At 40.7% G+C, this 16,688-nt stretch overlaps 1 protein-coding gene across 2 annotated transcripts in view; it reads left to right on the top strand.

Moving 5' to 3' along the window:
* The window catches only part of LOC131354278 (transmembrane protein 50B), a 17,679-nt gene extending 997 nt beyond the window's left edge, over positions 1-16,682 (top strand). Inside the window, exons 2-8 of one of the 2 annotated variants that reach the window (XM_058391737.1) lie at positions 3,332-3,474; positions 5,064-5,218; positions 5,988-6,100; positions 7,423-7,490; positions 11,735-11,827; positions 12,298-12,355; positions 15,429-16,682. In XM_058391737.1, coding sequence (XP_058247720.1) covers positions 5,120-5,218; positions 5,988-6,100; positions 7,423-7,490; positions 11,735-11,827; positions 12,298-12,355; positions 15,429-15,474 — 477 coding nt within the window. In that variant the 5' untranslated portion in view covers positions 3,332-3,474; positions 5,064-5,119 and the 3' untranslated portion in view covers positions 15,475-16,682. The remainder of the gene's footprint in view (positions 1-3,331; positions 3,475-5,063; positions 5,219-5,987; positions 6,101-7,422; positions 7,491-11,734; positions 11,828-12,297; positions 12,356-15,428) is intronic. The other variant, XM_058391736.1, reaches the window with a different exon arrangement.
* The last annotated feature ends 6 nt before the right edge of the window (positions 16,683-16,688 follow it).

Below are 16,688 nucleotides of genomic sequence, written 5' to 3'. Positions count from 1 at the left end.
CCTGAACTCCACTGAAGCATTTCTCTCTCTGTCTTATTGGAAAATAAATAAACGCTCCAATAAACTCACATAATATCCCAGGTCATGAGCTGAGATCAGCCGTGTTCACTGGCAGCTGATTTAGTGCCGATGACGGCTGACCAAAGTTCTGTCAGTGTGAGAACTATCTGGTTAAAACCCTCAGAGTGTGTGTGCCGCTGTGACCTCAAATACCATGAATCTGCCCTCAATTCCACTGTGAACTACTAAAGTCATGTTCCTTACACCCAAGAGTCGTTCTTCTGCCATTCAGGAAGTATACTTCCTGCGAATTCAGCATTGAGATCGAGTAACTGCACCATCCCCAGCTCTGCAGAGTTACTCCGATCAACCCCTCAGTATCACATCAGGCCCTGAAACACACTGCCTTCAGTAATTTTGGTGATGACAGAAGAGCTTGAGATGTACAGTGTTGCCTGAATTCTTGAACATTCTTGCAGATGTGAGTCAAATTACATGACGATGATCCTCTAACCCCTAAACCTGCAATTAAAGACAAGCATTTGTTTCATTATTGTGTCTCTGCAGTATTAGTGGCTGTACAGTGAGTTTTGTGTAATGCTCTGCTGTTCTCACATCTGTGGCTTTCGACAGTCACAGTGGCGCTCACACGCTGAGGTTTTTACCAGATAGTTCTCACACTGCCAGAACTTTCGTCAGCCTTCATTGATCGCGTCGGCACTAAATCAGCTGCCAGTGAACACACTGCATTACACGACTGATCTCAGCTCATGACCTGGGATGTTATGTGAGTTTATTGGAGTGTTTATTTATTTGCTAGGTAATAAAATAATAATGATTTGTGCACCTCTGGGATTTGGCTATATTTTAACTGTTATTGTTAAAATACAGCCATACATTATATTCTTTATCTGATTTGTGAAGGTCATCAGACATTTGTTTGCTTCATCTCGAGTTGTTTGGTTCTTTAGTTTTCCCATGGTGATGGACTGTGACCAGATTTTACCTGTCTGAATCATGTGTATAATAGATGATCCACTAAAGTCATGATGCACTATATTGGGACACCCTCCAAATCAAATGGCGTGGAGAAACTTGACTGACCTGCAAAGAGTCCTGACCTCAACCTGATGGAACACCTTTGGGATGAATTAGAGTGGAGACTGCGAGCCAGACCTTCTCATCCAACATCAGTGTCTGACCTCACAAATGCGCTTCTAGAGGAATGGTCAAAAATCACACTCCTAAACCTTGTGGAATGTCTTCCCAGAAGAGTTGAAGCTGTTATGGCTGCAAAGGGCGGGGCAACTCCATATTACATTCATGTGCATGTAAAGGCAGACGTCCCAGTTTAGGCCTGGCTCACAGTCTCTGCTCTAATTCATCCCAAAGGTGTTCCATCAGGTTGAGGTCAGGACTCTGTGCAGGCCAGTCAAGTTCCTCCACACCAAACTCACTCATCCATGTCTTTATGGACCTTGCTTTGTGCACTGGTGTACAGTCATGTTGGAACAGGAAGGGGTCATCCCCAAACTGTTCCCACAATGTTGGGAGCATGAAATTGTCCAAAATGTCTTGGTATGAATTTGAAGCATTAAGAGTTCCTTTCACTGGAACGGGCCAAGCCCAACCCCTGAAAAACGTCACCGAAACTCAGTGATTTGAAGGGGTGTCCCAAAACTTTTGGAAATATACTGTATGAAATGCATCTTGATACATACTTAACAATATGATATTAACACACAGCATTTTTACACGTTTTAGTTTGTAATGTATTTATTTCATACTGACAGCAAATCACAGTGCTACAGTATCAGTACAATACAGGTGTCCAGCTCCGACTCTTTTACACAGTCAGCATGTTCTGTTAAACTAACACTAAATCTCTATAGGCGCTGAGATTCTAATACAGTAGGATGTTTCTGTCGGATAAAAAAAACAGAAATTGTTTAAGTGCATGTGCTGTTAAGTTACAACCTTTAGTGTTTAGAAACCGGGTTAGAACGTTCAGATGATGCACTTTCCTTCTTCCTGTCTGAACGGTAGCTACATTACACACACAGAGGGACAAGAGAGCCGGTGAAGTTGCTGCTGGTGTTCACTGCAAACAGAAAGCAGATTTATAATCTAAAGAGTAATTCTATAATGTATTTCATGGCAGCGTAAACATTATTGTTTGGTGCCTGAAATGATTCAAATAACAAATTTACTACTATTTTATTTGTATAGCTTTTAACAACATTGTCACAAATATATCAGCTTTAGAAAGATATCAATTCAGGATATTAATTATAAATGTATCACGTATTGAGCAAGCCGGATGGTGATGGCGGTCAACTCCCTGAGATGATATGAGGAAGAAACCTTAAGAGGAACCAGACTCAAAAGGAACCTCAGCCTCGTCTGAGTGACACTGGACAGTGAGATTATAAATCATTTCCCTTCTATAACTGTGCACTATATGGTCCAAACGTGCAGCTGTGTAACTAGAAGATTCAATCTAGTGACAGCATAAGTCTGTCATGTTGAAGCTATCAACTGCAGTTTGTGTCCGAAGCCTGGTCTCTGTGATCTCCAAGCTGGACCATCCTGAGCGATCGTAGATCTTCAAGCTGAAGAAATTACAACCGAGGAACTGACATTTCTGACAAGATATCCGTCCAACTATCCGCTTTATTTCTGCTTCCTCAACAAAAATCATTCCCATTAACCCCGGATAGAGTTCTGCATGTTGCCATGGCAACACAAAGTCTGACCGACAGTCTGTCGTAAGTGCACTAAGTGTACGATTTCGGTGTAACGATCTGGATGGAGTAAAATGTTGTGTTGAAGGAAATATCAGCACAGATTAATGATCTTAACCATTAATCCAAGTAGCTTTAAAGAAATCTGTACATTTCAAAATAAAAATGACAAAAGTTTAAAATGATAAATTTAAATATATCCCTTAATGATCAAGTCAGAGGTGACGGCGGAGAGGAAAATCTCCCTGAGACAATATGAGGAAGAAACCTGGAGAAGGAAACCACATCCTCATCTGTAAACAGTCAAGTGGAGTTGCATCACCAGGAGCTTTTGAGCAACTTGTATGAGCATCATCATTATTTTTGAATTCATGATGGATCTAATTCCTTCCTGCCAAAGCCATCAAATGTCTTATGATTGAGACCTGATCATGAAAACAGCTGTGGTTCTATCCTCAGCATCGGATACACGGCATACAGATCAGCGTGAGTTTAAATGGGTTTGCAGTGTTTAGAGAGTCAGGTTGATGCTTTGTGCTGTGGAGTGAGCAGGATACAAGTAAACCCTCTAATTTTCTACCTGCCAGCTCTTCAGTGGAGTGTCTTCTCAGAGCACAGCAGGGCAGATCTTCTACCTAAAGAGCGGCCTTCTGGGAAACCCTCGCCTTTACTGGTTTAACCCCTGATAGATGTCATAATTTGATGACCAAATTCCACTTGAAAGTTGTTTGTAAGTATTAAAGAACATCTTCTGCAGCCAGTTTCTGCAGTGCTGTGTTCAAATGCATCACCGGATGCCAGAAGCCTGTAATTACTGCTGCTGCCAGTTTTCTTTCGTGGTATAAGCTGCATTTTTTTTTTTTAGTTTTTTCTTTTTGAGCCATTTATATGGAATTTGCTGGAGTTGCTCTTTGAAGGCTGCTTAGATTCAGATGTCCAGGTCATGTCATATCGTGTGTGCGCGCATGCATGTCAGTTTGTTTTGAAATGAACACCTAAAATTGTGTGACTCTGTGTAATAATACGTCTCTACATGTTATTTCATAGTGTTACTCATTATTCTATAATAGCAACATGCAGTAAAAATAAAGAAGAGCATTCTGTAGTGTGTGTGTATAAGTAATAGATGTGCACCAGATTTTTTGCACCTAGGGAGTTATTTTAATGATTTTTTTTTATTTTAAATATCATGCATTTTAAACACCAGAAACATGTGATAGTAACCTCCCTCCACGTTCTGATATGTACCTGATAATCTCCTGGCTTTTATGCTTCACTAACCTGAAAAAAATCTTACTGAGGTGAATTATGTGTGAAGGCTTTCAGTGATCAAGGTGAGACTGAACTGAGCAACAAAGCAGATGTTTTGCAGTCAGAGACGGTTTAAGTTTGTTTCCTGACATTCTGGCTTTTTAACATGAAAGATGTCGCTAAACAATTTGAAGAGCAAACGGCTGTCCTTCAGTCAAATATCACAGGACTTGAGACTTGTGAAGCTGAGGCACATCTTGCTGGTAAATGTGTGATCACAGAATTTGCACTTCAGCACACACAAAAGTCCATGTTGCTTCATTTCCCTGCTGCGTCATGTCTTCCCGTCATAGCTGTGCACACAGTAATTTCACATCCGGCTGGCTGTCTCCTGTGAGTCGCGTTTCAGCATTGTGCTCCAGTGGAAAAAGACATAGGACTGATTTATTTAGTGACCTCTAGACATGTAGGAATATTAAGGGGCCAAGCACCAAATGTAAATTTACAACCCTGACATTCCCTCACCTTTTCCATTGTTAGTCATTTTATCCGATCTTCACCAGATTCATAGTGGCCGTGAAGTGCAACAAATAAAATAACTAAACCGAAAACCAAATAACAAATCCAAAAAAAAAAAAATTCAGACAAAGGGCTAGGTATAGTTTGTGAATGGAACCGCTGATTGGACTCAGGATATACAGGAAGTCCAGCAGGCTGCAGCAGTAGAAAATGGATTGGTGTGTGTATGAACACAGTTCCGCTCTTATAGCACTCCTTACATCCTTTAATCTGGAATAGTGTGGTCTTCCAAACATTCCTGCGTTTTTCAGGTGTGTTTTTAAGAGATCACAAACTAATCTTTATACCATGATACACTTTCAGTATATCCTAAATCACGCCATATGCACAACCTTCCTCAAAGTAGCACTGAATGAATTCCATTTTCTTATAAATATAAATGTTTAGTTTCTTTAAAAGATTTAAAGTTGCACTATTGAAAAAAAATGGGTCAAATAGAGGTCTAGGTCGGATTTGTCTGATTAAAATGACCCCTATCTGTTATTCCAGAGTGAGCCGAACACACCGAGGTCAGGAGGTATAGACGCTGGAGGCCGGAGACAGACATGGCCGGGTTTCTGGATAACTTCCGCTGGCCCGAGTGTGAGTGCATCGAGTGGGGAGAAAAGAGGAACACTGTGGCCTCCATCGTGGCTGGTATTCTAGTAAGTGTGTGTGTGTGCGCACATAGTGTCAGGTTGCTTCCATCCTTAAAATTTCAAAGACCAAGGTCAAAAAACAAGGTCAAGCTGCAGACATTGGAGGCAGCAAAGCTACAGACAGTCAGAGGGTGAAAACGACTCTCCACTGACTGGGATGACCGCCAACTCAACTTTCAAATGTCATTCAACAACCATAAGATGACATCAAGTGACCTCCAAAAAGATTTCAAACAGAAGAGCATGGCGAGAACGGTTCAAACCAGGCTGGGCTCAAGTCATGCAAAGCTAGAAAAAAAGCCCTTCATCAATGAGAAGCAAAGAAGGGCCAGGCTGAGGTTTACGAAAGACCATAAGTATTGGACCGTAAAGGACTGGACCAAGGTTGTCCTGGAGGAAAGCTTGCTTCCTTCTGACAATGTTCCCCGACTCTGAGAATTGTTTTTTTCCAGCAGGACGATGCTCAATGCCACACAGTCAAGTCAATGTGTGGATGGAGACTCGGTCATGGCCAGCCCAATCTCAAGACCTGAAGCTCAGTGAAAACCTCTGGAATGTGATCAAGAGGAAGATGGTCAAAAGCCATATAACAAAGCTGAGCTGCTTGAATTTCTGTACCAGGAGTGGCATAAAGGTTTTTCTCAATTTACAAATAGTAAAACCAGAGAAACTGGTCATTTTGCAGTGCTCTATTTAATTTTTCATACACATATTTTTTTTATATATAGATGTGTGTGTTATTTCATTAACATCTCTCTCTCTCTCTCTCTCTCAGTTTTTTACAGGATGGTGGGTTATAATCGATGCCGCTGTGATTTACCCAAAACCAGAGGATCTAAATCACGCTTTTCACACCTGTGGAGTTTTCTCTACTTTGGCTTTTTTCATGTAGGTGTTCTTTTCACATACCAGTAATAATCCACTTTATTTCTGGAGTCTCCCTCATATGAGTACAGGATCACAGTTTGTTCACACTAAACAGCACAGTAGAAGAGGACAACACTTTTTTTTTTGGTTGAAAAAAAGAAGATAAGGTCAAATGAATGACCCCAAATTATGTCTGAGAAATAACATTATTTGCCGCCATGAGGAAAATAATTAGGTCAGTATTCGTACTCAAACAGGCGAAAATCTGGACACGCTAGACAACTCAAAGGTTTCTGTCTCAAAACCATGATGCCCAATGAAGCAACACTGTAAACTGAATCTTTTCCAGGCCTGAAACATCATTTTCTGGTCATCATTTGAATAAAGTTTAAAGTTTGGTTGCAGGATGTCCAGACTCCAAATTCCTCACTCTCTTAACTACAGACCTGACAGTCACATGGTGTCATTGTGTCTCCGTTTGACTCCTCATGTTCATTTATTTGTGCATTTGCTTGTGGAAGCAGGAGGTGACGCATGTTTGAGGAGACACTCGTACCACTTCCTGCTCCTTCAATATTAAATATTCAAAATCTTAAACATCTTTTATGTGTTAAAAAATCAAAAACTTTGCATAATAAATAAATGCCAAGTCATTGTTGTGGTCTTATAGACCCAGTGTACATATTGTTACATAGAAGAGCGAGCAGAAGCCACACGCGAGTCTCCCAAAAGCCAAGATCTCCTGCTTAAACATGTGGAACCAGATGTGGCTCCTGCTTGATTGGGATGGAAACCCGCTCCCACACAAGTCCTTTGTGTACACGACTGGATGCTGCCGATCGAAAACATTTGGCAATTATATGGCTTGCACCTTGAATATGGAGCTGCGACTTGCATCAGATGTGACTCATGCGTGTAAGCGTAGGCGCTACATGAAGCAGTTATTTCTGTGATTTCTTGCACAGGATTAAATACGTGTTACCATGATCAGGAGCTACCACTGTATGAGCAAAGATAGTGTGATGCTTTCTGTGCTTATTAACATCTTCAGGAATTCTTTATCATGTTTTAATCAAGGTCAAATTTTGGCAAATGGCTAGCCATGCTCTGGTGTTTCCCCTGTATGTAGACACAGCACAGTACAGCAGAAGTGTTTCTGTTTACAAAAACATATGAGGTATAAATACAACTCGCACAAAAAAAAGCTTTGTGTTCATACTGTACAAAAGGCCACATTAACATGAAAGCCTTTTGGATGTTTTGATGTGACTTCCTATGCTGGTGCAGCTATTTATACCACAGGGTTCTGTGTGTGTGTGTGTGTGTGTGTGTGTGTGTTGCAGGATTAATGCTGTGTCTAATGCTCATATCCGTGGGGACACGTACGGAGAGGGCTGCCTCGGACAGACAGGTACGGTGTAACCATTTTAATAATGCATTGTTGAGTTCTGTATTTTGATTGGTCAGAAGGTATCGATTGGTTTTCCATAACAGGACCGTTGTTTAAGCTGCGAAGTTTATAATAATGTACCTACTTCAGTGTGACTGTAGTAACCACTTATACATGGAGAATGAACATGCCAAATAAACAGATATTTAAAAATGTGTAATTGTTGATATGTTAAGGTTTTTTGTCAGCAGATGTTAGTCTTGCGTTTTTGGAAGGATTCGGAAAATGTTGTATTCATTTATTTTAACTGTAATGTTTGTAAACTGTACTGAAAATATGTGTGTGTATGTATACAGGGGTTGGACAATGAAACTGAAACACTGGCCAATTTAGTGTTGGAGGTTTCATGGCTAAATTTGACCAGCCTGGTGGCCAATCTTCATTGATTGCACATTCCACCAGTAAGAGCAGAGTGTGAAGGTTTAATTAGCAGAGTAATAGCACAGTTTTGCTTAAAATATTGCAATGCACACAACATTATGGGTGACATATCGGAGTTCAAAAGAGGACAAATTGTTGGTGCACGTCTCGCTGGCGCATCCGTGACTAAGACAGCAAGTCTTTGTGATGTATCAAGAGCCATGGTATCCAGGGTAATGTCAGCATACCACCAAGAAGGACAAACCACATCCAACAGGAGTAACTGTGGACACAAGAGGAAGCCGTCTGAAAGGGATGTCCGGGTGCTAACCCGGATTGTATCCAAAAAACATAAAACCACAGCTGCCCAACTCACTACAGAATTAAATGTGCACCTCGACTCTCCTGTTTCCACCAAAACTGTCCGTCGGGAGCTCCACAGGGTCAATGTACATGGCCGGGCTGCTATACCCAAACCTTTGGTCACTCGTGCCAATGCCAGACGTCGGTTTCAATGGTGCCAGCAGCGAAAATCTTGGGCTGTGGACAATATGAAACATGTATTGTTCTCTGATGAGTCCACCTTCACTGTCTTTCCCACATCCGGGAGAGTTACGGTGTGGAGAAGCCCCAAAGAAGCGTACCACCCAGACTGTTGCATGCCCAGAGTGAAGCATGGGGTGGATCAGTGATGGTTTGGGCTGCAATATCATGGCATTCCCTAGGCCCAATACTTGTGCTAGATGGGCGCGTCACTGCCAAGGACTACTGAACCATTCTGGAGGACCATGTGCACCCAATGGTTCAAACATTGTATCCTGAAGGCGGTGCCGTGTATCAGGATGATAATGCACCAGTACACACAGCAAGACTGGTGACAGAGTGGGTTGATGAACATGAAAGTGAAGTTGAACATCTCCCATGGCCTGCACAGTCACCGGATCTAAATATTATTGTGCCACTTTGGGGTGTTTTGGAGGAGCGAGTCAGGAAACGTTTTCCTCCACCAGCATCACGTAGTGACCTGGCCACTATTCTGCAAGAAGAATGGCTCAAAATCCCTCTGGCCACTGTGCAGGACTTGTATCTGTCATTCCCAAGACGAATTGATGCTGTATTGGCTGCAAAAGGAGGCCCTACACCATACTAATGAATTATTGTGGTCTAAAACCAGGCGTTTCATTGTGGTCTAAAACCAGGCGTTTCATTGTCCAACCCCTGTGTATATGTGTGATATATATATTAAAAAATATATACACACATCTCACACACAAACATAAAAGACATGTTTAGAATGAGAGACAGAGTGATAGACAGAGTGGAACCTTCAAAATCTAGGTGATTGTTGGGGTGTTTTTTTGTGGACAGATTGGTGGTGTGGGTGGTCTGTTCTATTTTAAGTCCAAGCTTGGTGGCACAACTTCCTGTGAGGAGCCTTGCCATGGAATGCTTGACTTTTTGGTCAGTTCTTTGTAAGCAGCCATACAGTTTACATACACTTCGTATTGGTAATATTGCTTATGTTTTTGGGTGGCTGAACCAGATGAATGACCAACTCCCTGAATATTGCGTCATGTGTAAGTGACTACAGCATGCAGCTTAGATAAACTGAGGTAATCTTTTTGATATTTGTTGAAATTTTGAGTAAAATGAGCTTTAAATGAAGCTGAACGTAAGATCCGAGCAGTTACTAAGGAAACGAGTCTGCATTTATCAGCACCCCAGGATTCACTCTGACGAGCCATTAAACGATCCTGTTTTTCTGAAACGTTGACCTACTTTTACCAGTGTTGGGATACGAGGCAGGACTGAACGTATCATTAGCGAGGACATTAGCTACATGGTGAATTGTTTGCTTTAATTAAGCAGTACCGAGGCTTTTCATTACATCAGGAATAGATGCTTCATGTCAGCTCGCTCTCAGTGGATCTTATTCATCACACAAGCTGCACACGGTCAAGTCGATTAGTTTTTTTAAAAAAAAAAAGTCACGTTCACTGCATGGTATATGTGTGATCAAAGTGACGTCTGGCTCCAGTGAATTTCAGCACAATAGTGTTACCGCCTATTCAAACCAATAGACGCCACATTTGATTGATTGCAGTCGTTTGTGGATGTTCTTACAGACTTTTTTTTTTTATTGGAAGGTTTTTAAAAAATCTACATTTATGCATGCAAATGAGACTTCATCTAGTCAAATGTTCAAAATGAATTCACCTTTTTCTCTGAAATGCTTCTTGACTGTGATCTTAAGAAAAGACTTCTATAGAACACACAGATCCACCAAAAAAACACCAGGGGGTTATAAAATATGTATAAATTCTCAAAATAAATTATATGCTTATGTATATCATACAGAGAGATAATGTTGTGTTTAAATGCAGTGAAAGAAACATTTTTTTCCCTCTCAAGTATTTTGTTATTTTTATTACTACAGTTTAAGAAAAAAGACATCTTTTTTTAGATCCAAATATCTGATGACAGTTGAAGCATGTCATTTCCACATACAGAAATAGCCTTTTTGTCACATATACATTACTGCGCAGTGAAATTTCTTCTTTGCATATCCCATCCTTGGAGGGTGGGGTCAGAGCACAGGGTCAGCCATGATACAGCACTCCTGAAGCAGAGAGGGTTAAGGGCCTTGCTCAAGGGCCCAACAGTGGCCACTTGGTGGTGCTGGGGCTTGAACCCCCAATCTTCCGGTCAACGACCCAGTCTTATTTTGAGTAATAAAAAATGAACATCAATAATTATAGCAAGTATAGTGAGTAGAGTTGTATAACGAATGATAATAATAAAATAGTAGATAACACTGAGAAACTCGCTGGTGCATACTGGGAAACTAAACTAACTAAAATATCTGTATTTCACACTTGTTTAACTGTCTACACACGTGTTTACACCGATCAGCCATAACATTATGACCACCTGCCTAATATTGTCTTGGCCCCCCTTTTGCTGCCAAAACAGCCCTGACCTGTCATGGCATTGACTCCACTAGATCCCCGAAGGTGTGCTGTTGTATCTGGCACCAAGATGTTAGCAGCAGATCAACTTGCAGGATATTTTTGATAGATCCTGACCACTGCAGACCGGGAACACCCCACAAGAGCTGCAGTTTTGGAGATGCTCTGATCCAGTGGTCTAGCCATCACAATTTGGCCCTTCATCAAACTCACTCAAATCTTTACACTTGTCCATTTTTCCTGCTTCTAACACGTCAACGTTGAGGACAAAATGTTCACTTGCTGCCTAATATATCCCACCCACTAACAGGTGCCTTGATGAGGAGATGCTCAGTGTTATTCACTTCACCTGGCAGTGGTCATAATGTTATGGCTGATCGCTGTACATTAATTATAGTAAAAAATAAAAGATTACAAAAGACAAACTCTTAGGAGCATCCTTTCCTCCTCTGAAATTATTCAGTAATTGTTGATTAATTGTTGTAGCTTTATATATAAAAAAAAAAAAGAAAAATCTGACATAAGTATCTCTAACTCCACTTTACTGAATCTGAGGTCTTCCCAGTCTGCTGAATGTTTTCCTCATCGCAAACACCTGCACAGTTTAGAGAGTGATTTTAATGTAAATTAGATGATGTTTCCTCATTTGCGGCTCGTTTTGATGCCATGCTGCAGTTTTCTGAAGTGGCGATTAGTTAGTGTGCACTAAAGTCTACCCGGTGGTGATGAATAAGGATCAGTTCCTCACCTGTCTCTTTTCTCTCACTGTTTGAACCACAGCTGCTTTAAACGGCTCACTTGCAAGGCTTACACATATTCTGAATTTGCTGATTGAAGGTCATTGTTTGTTTATTTGTCCCTTTGACCACCTCTCAGGTGCTCGTGTTTGGCTCTTCATCGGCTTCCTGGTCATGTTCGCCTCTCTCATCGCCTCAATCTGGATCTTGTTAGCAGCTTATGTTGCACCAGGTGAGTTTCTTCCATTACACATTCACATTTATCCAAAGTGACCTACAACTGAGGATATAGAAGAGCACACAGGAAATACAGAGGACAATATTATGAGTGCTAGCATACAAGACTGTGTGCTAGAGCAGCAAAGTGCACAGAGTCACGGTTTAAGAGTCAATAGTGATGGACTCTGCTGTGTGGATTGAGGTTGGAAGTCCATTCCACCGCTGAGGGACAGTCAGACTGAAGGTTCTGGAAAGGGACCTCACTGAGTAAGCAGGACCAAGCATCGGTCATTAACTGATCGCAGGCTCAGGAGTTTGACACAAAGCTGTCTATTCATTAGTATATACCAAAACAAAAAAATATTATAATAATAATGCACTATTATCACAAAACAATTATACTATGATACTTATGCAGCCTGCAGCAACTGTTTTTATTCATAAATAAATAGAAGTGCTTAAAAGTGTCTCTTCTTCTCTCAGGACTTCCTGTGTATCCTGGACTGTGTGTGTTCTTCCAGAACTTGTTAATATTTTTCAGGTGGGTGTGCTTGCAAATGAATTTTCACACCTTATAAATAGATACAGATTTAGATGCCTCATGGATCTGACTGAAAACGAATTCACTTACATTTAGAAAGCTGAAGCAGCAGTCAGGCCAGCAGTGTGATGAACACAATGCAGCAAGGGAAAATTAACCCTCAGTAGTAGCCTATACAAGTGAAGGATATTAAGGGGGAAATTGCATGTGATGCCTGTTCATAAGATTGTTGAAATCATTTATGGTCATCATCTATCATTTTCTGCTGTATGTACATTCCTCAAGAATGATGAAGGGATCGATGAAGGAGTTGAAAATCTTTACTTGTATACATTGTCTAGTTTGTTCAGAACAGAATGATGTGACGATGTGGTCAATGGAAACCCAATTTCATCAGTCCACTGAGAGCTGGATTCGAAATCACACTGAAATGTAATGCAAATGTAAAGTAAAAAAATAATAAATTCAGACTGATTCAACTTGCATGAATTTCGTCACAGCAACTTATGTAAGTCATGTAAGGCTTGTATGGCTCCCACATGTCTGTCTGCACTCCTGATGAGATGTTGGATGGTGTCTTCGTGGATCTCCTCTAAGACCTAAATCAAGGCATCAGTAAGCTCCTGGACTGTCCACGGTGCTACTCGGCGGCTTCGGATGCTCTGATACATGACATCCCAGAGGATCTCAGTTGGATTCGGATCTGAAGAACGCGACTGGGCCAGTCAGTGACATCAATGCCTTCATCATCCAGAAACTGCCTGCACTTCCAGATGAGGTGGGAATTGAACAAGCCTTTTTAGAAGAAGCCTTTCTTGTCACAGTGAAATTCGTATATACTGCCCCGAGGTCATTTTGTAGTGCTCTGGCAGTACTTCTCTTGTTCCCTCTTGCACAAAAGAGCAGATACCGGTGTTGCTGCTAGATTGTTGCCCTTCTACAGCCCTGTCTAGCTCTCCTCATGTAATGGTCTCCTGGTATCTCCTCCATGCCTGTATGAAACTGGGCTAGGAGACACATGTATGGATCCATCCTGGAGGAGCTGGACCACCTGTGCAACCTGACTGGGTTGCAGGAACTGCGTCATGCTACAAGTATTGTCAAGAACTCTTAACAAAACACAAAACGAGACACATCAGGAAGGAAGGATAAGTAGAGATCAACTGTCTCTGGCCATGACCTGCAAAATTCCCTTTTTGGGAGATGTCTTGCTGTTGCTTTCTCCACTAGACCTGCTGTCACTTTTCTTTGCACCAAAGTAGGTAGAACTGATGCCCAATGACTTCTGTTTCCTACCTGGACAGATTGATATCCCTGACGTTTAATTTCTTTGGTGTTATACTTTTGATGAGTAAGTGTTCTCTTCATTTTTTGAGCGGTGTAGTTCTGAAAAAGGGTAGGTAAAACATTTTCAATTACTTATTTTTTTTGTGGTCATTGCTGTGACTAAAAAAGTAGTTGGTTCTGGATATTTCTTTGTGAAACCTGGCAACCCACAGTTTAAACTACCTGCTAAACTGTCCACCAGATGACTGTTTTAATTATCCCTCAACTGCCTATTAAGGGTTACTCTAAAGTGTCACTGGACAGTGACCTAAAGCACAACTCAAGTGTTTTTAAGGCTGTGTCATTAATGTCATTCTGCGCCACTGAACTCTGCAGTCACAAGCCTCTGCTTCCACAGTAATTTGCACGTGTTAAACATAAATGTAAGAGGGAGGAACAGAATTCTCTCTCTCTCTCTCCTGTAAATCACAGCGACAGTCTCCTGGTCTCATGTTTTTTTTTGTTTTTTTTTTGCATGCAGAAGCTCACAGACGACTGTGATCTATTCCCAAAAAAGGCCACATAGTATTTTTTTTTTCTGAGATGCCATGTTGCCCTGTGATGCAGTGTGAGCAGCATTTATAAAAGACATTCGGCTGGTTTCACATGTCTCAGGAAGCATGCGTTAATATTCCAGCCAGAAGCTTCGTGTGATTTAGGGAGTATAATTATATTAAATTTATTATTAAAATTATTATATTAATTATAATTAAATTATAAAAATAAAAAAAGTCAAAAAGCTGGATTGGCTACACTAAATTTCTCTGACCTGTGTGTGTGTGGTGCCCTTTCACAGACTGGCATCTTTTTCAGGGTGTTTTACCACTCTGTGTTCCAGGGAGAGGTTTCAGATCCACTGCAGCACTGACCGGGGTAGAGTGCAGATTATTTAAAGAGCCTGCATGGACTGAAATTAGCTGAACTCCCACAGTCTCAGTTTACCTCATTTAGCTGTCTGCTTGATTAAACTGAGAGACCTTATGCATGCGTGCCTTTTATACAACAGTGGCTTATATGATCCCTCTTCCACTCACACCACTGGATTGCTTTGCAGATTCTAAATTTATTTGGAACACTTACCTCACTGCTGCATTAACTTGCACTTTGCAGGTACTTCACTGTCCGTTACTGTGCCCAATGTGTCTGTCCACCTCTAGCCGTAAAATCACTGGTGAGGGGTGCACTGTGTTTATTTACTCTTTAGTAAACAGTCCTATCATCTCTGTCGATCTACAGTTGGAGACAGAGAGCTCATTATTTTTCTCTGACAAGTATGTATCTGTCATCCAGTAGCCTTCATCAGTGTCTGCTCCTGACCACAGCATTGCTGTTAGAGGGAGGCTCCTTAATCTAGCAGCATTGCATTTGCAGCTGAAAAACCCACACTGCTCACGGTTGGTCCTGTGTCAGTCCCTTGATTATCCAGTGATCTGAGAGGAACTGAGAAACTGTAGGTCAAATGTAATCACACTTCATCTGGACCATTTCCTCGTTTTGTGCGAATGACATTAACAAAAATGCCTCGATCGGAGTCACTCACATCGCACTTTCCCCCCATTATAATGTCAGACGTGAATATTAACTCCAGCTCCTGAGCTGTGTCTGCATGACCTGATGTATTGTGCTGCTGTCACACGATTGGCTGATTTAAATAATAAAATGGACGGCGAGTGAACAGTATCAGTTCAAAGTGTATTTGAAGAAAAATGCAATGGTGCTAATGAACCTCTGTCTCTCGTTTCTGCAGCTCTCTGGTCTACAAGTTTGGACGAACTGAAGATTTATGGGGCTAAGTCGTGCCAGTTCAGCTAAACCCCTGATGTCTAGTTTGCACCCTCAGTCCTCATATTGACCTCAGGTATATTTCAGCAACATTCTGGATGCTGACTGAATTTTCATATCCAGACTTTGAAAAATTTAGTGTAGTGTTAGAGTATAGAGACATAACACATCATCTCAGGTTTTGTTTGTATGTAGCTTAAGAAAAGAATATTTTTTTTAAAAATAATTGTTTTAAATAGTTTTTGTTGAACTTCCTTTGAAAATCCAGTTTATATTTTAAGCTGGAATTACCCTAAAACCTTCTCATGTTTAATCAGCTCCCTGTAAATGTATTGCCCAGTCGCTAGAACCAAATCCTGAATCATTTTCAAGTGGTGTGATCTTTTTTTATTTTGTATATTTTTATATAGCTATTAAATGAACGACTGCCACTAATGTAGCAACTGTTAGTAGACATTCATGCATTCTTCTTTCTCTCATCATTGTGCTGCTTTGCACATGAAAATATCTTAAATATGGGCAAATTTATCTGATATTATTTTACCAATATTTTTTTATGAGCTATGTATAACCACATAGTTCCACATAGGCAGTAGTTTCAGCACTAATTTGCTTTTCATTTGCTTTCATTAATGTGCTCATTTCCATATGTTGTTTCTATAGTAACATCTTGTACACTCAACATGCCACATAATGTAAATGTCATAATAAACAGATGCCTAAATAAACGTGCTTCTTTTTTGTGACGGAGAGAGAGACAGAGAGAGAGACAGACTGTGAGACTGAGACTGAGAGAGAGACAGACCGTGAGACTGAGACTGAGAGAGACTGAGACTGAGGGAAACTAGAGGGAAAACTTTCTCTTATTCTGCTAATATTCCAACCTGCTAAAAGCATAACTAAGAGCAGTGCAGATGATTATTGACTACAATTATTGATTATTCTAATCAACTGGTGGATCAGACGCGTTTTTAAATCTCTGCTAGCTCCATGAGCACAGAGTCAATATGATGCATGATGCCATCGTTTACAGTATACTAGTGACAATGTACAGTTTTGCTTTTGTCATGTTCGTGTTCATCTACAGATTTGTGTAGAAACTGTAATATCGTATTGTACAAGTCTTAATAAAACCATTCATTTGGAGTTTAATACTGCTCCATTTAATTTCAATATTTCATCAAAGTGAAATTCAACAATAAAATACATTTAATATTTACATTCA

The sequence above is a fragment of the Hemibagrus wyckioides genome, linkage group LG06 (genome assembly GCF_019097595.1).
Source record: "Hemibagrus wyckioides isolate EC202008001 linkage group LG06, SWU_Hwy_1.0, whole genome shotgun sequence".
Classification (NCBI taxonomy): Eukaryota; Metazoa; Chordata; class Actinopteri; order Siluriformes; family Bagridae; genus Hemibagrus; species Hemibagrus wyckioides.
This window is presented reverse-complemented; position numbering and strand designations above follow the sequence as displayed.